The sequence below is a fragment of the Equus quagga genome, unplaced genomic scaffold, assembly GCF_021613505.1.
Source record: "Equus quagga isolate Etosha38 unplaced genomic scaffold, UCLA_HA_Equagga_1.0 71184_RagTag, whole genome shotgun sequence".
NCBI lineage: Eukaryota > Metazoa > Chordata > Mammalia > Perissodactyla > Equidae > Equus > Equus quagga.
Genome location: NW_025802026.1, coordinates 1 through 2245, shown reverse-complemented (window position 1 = coordinate 2245; position 2245 = coordinate 1). Strand labels below are relative to the sequence as shown.

Sequence of the window (2245 nt, the reverse complement as noted above, 5' to 3'; positions counted from 1 at the left end):
CTGCCCCCTCCCCACTCTCAGGGCCCCTCCAAAACACCCAGTCCCTTGCCCGGGAGGCAGGCTGAAGGGATCCCCACATTTCCCTGTGGCCTCCTGCCTAGCCTGCTGCGCGGCCCTGAGCCTGCCTCATCCAGCCCTGCAGCTGCCAGTGGTTCCAGGCTTGGGTCCCCAGGGCAGGGTCAGAGGAAGGACTGAAGGCTGGTCAGGACCTGGCTGGACAGCCTCTCATTCCCCTCTGGCCCTCATAGGTACTGGCACCTGGCCTGGCACTCGATTTAGCTGCCCACCATGGCCTGGGGGCTGCTCAGCACCGCCAGCCTGGCGCACTTCTGCCAGAAGCTGAACCGGCTGAAGACACTGGAGGAGCCCACCACAGAGACACTGCCGCGGCGCCGCCTGACCACGCTGGACCTGACCTTTCAAGGTGTGGGTGCCTCCATGGGCTTTGGCCTCTACGTGCTCACAGGCATTGTGGCCAAGTGGATGGCTGGCCCTGCGGTGCTTGTGTCCTTCAGCGTGACCACCATGGCCTCCCTGCTCACAGCCCTCTGCTACGCGGAGCTTGCAGTGCGGGTGCCCTGCAGGGGCTCTGGCTACCTCTTCACCTATGTGTTCCTGGGTGAGCTGTGGGCCTTCCTCATTGGCTGGACTGTGTTCATCCAGTGGCTCATTGGTGGAGCTCTCATGGCCCGCGTCTGGAGCAGCTACCTGGATGCCATGCTTAGCCATAGCATCCGCAGCTTCATCGAGGCCCATGTGGGCATCTGGCAGGTGCCCATCCTGGCCCGGTACCCAGACTTCATGGCTGCTGGCATCATACTTTTGGTGTTGGCTTTCGTCTCCTGTGGAGCTCGTGTCTCTTCCTGGCTCAACCGCACCTTCTCTGCCATCAGCCTGGTCATCATCCTCTTCATCATCAGCCTGGGGTTTGTCCTGGCCCACCCGCACAACTGGAGCGCTGAGGAGGGTGGCTTTGCACCCTTCGGAGTCTCTGGCATCATGACTGGTGCCGCCACCTGCTTCTCTGCCTTTGCGGGCTTTGCTGCCATTGCTGCCTCCAGCAAGGAGGCCCAGAACCCAAAGCAAGCAGTGCCTATGGCCATCGCCATCTCAGCTGGTCTGGTGGCTGGTAGCAACATCCTCGTCTCCACAGTCCTCACCCTCATGGTGCCCTGGCAAAGCCTGGACACTGACCGGGCACTCGCTGATGCCTTCCACCAGCGGGGCTATAGCTGGGCGGGTGTCATTGTTGCGGCTGGTGCAATCTGTGGTAAGGGGCCCATCCGGACAAGGTGGGAGGGAGCAGGTCGGAGGGGCCTCCAGGGAACACATCTCTATCTGGGCCTGTGCTCCCAGTTGCATCCTGGGCCCAGGAAGGTGCTAATGATTAGACTCTGCACCCAGGCTTGTGGGAAGGGACCTACTCACCGCCCCTCCCAGTTGTACACAGAATGTCAGTTCTGAGCCTGTGCTTCCAGATCCTTCTACACAGAGGGACTCAGCCCTCATCAGATTTTACAGTGGGTCTGTCACCTAAACTGGGATGTCCCATTCCTGGGTGGTGAGGGGGAACAATCCAGAACCCGCATACAATCATGCTCACTCTCAGAGCCCAGAGAAACTCATGCCAGTGATCCCAAGGGGCCACCAATGCCCTGGCCCCAAGCAGCTGCCCCTGTGGGCCTGCCCTCCATGCTGACCAGTCTCCCACTCTCTGCCACAGCCATAACTACTCTCCTGCTCAACATCCTCCTGCTTGTGCCATGCATGGTCTGTGCCATGGCTGCCGATGGGCTCTTCTTCCAGGTGTTTGCCCGCATGCACCCCCGGACACAAGTGCCTGTGGTGAGCCTCCTGGTGTTTGGGGTCCTCATGGCTTTCCTGGCGCTGCTGCTGGACCTCCAGGCACTGTTCCAGTTCCTATCCATCGGAACACTGCTGGAACTCACTGTCCTGACTACCAGCATTATTGTGCTACGCTTCCAAAAACCCCGTCCATTCAGTTCTCAGGGCCCAGGAAGCCCTGTGGACACCGAACAGGCCTCAGTCCCTGAGCCTGGGCAGCTGAAACCAGCCCTGAGGCCCTACCTCCGCTTCCTGGGTGGGTGCAGGCCTGGAGCCGCCGTGACTTGGGCGCTCAGTGTCCTGGTGGCCTCGGCCATCACCCTGGACTGCGTGCTGGTCTTCGGGGACTCGGCCCTGCACCTCCCGCCCTGGGGCTACACCCTGCTGCTCCTGCTCAGCT

General features: G+C 61.4%; 1 protein-coding gene across 1 annotated transcript; it reads left to right on the top strand.

Moving 5' to 3' along the window:
• Positions 1-288: 288 nt before the first annotated feature.
• On the top strand, positions 289-2237 carry LOC124234109 (cationic amino acid transporter 4-like; the record flags this gene model as incomplete). The annotated part of the gene is made up of 2 exons (XM_046651371.1): positions 289-1270; positions 1724-2237. Coding segments are annotated over exons 1-2 (1496 nt in total), but the record flags the coding sequence as incomplete, so codon positions are not given.
• Between the last annotated feature and the right edge of the window lie 8 nt (positions 2238-2245).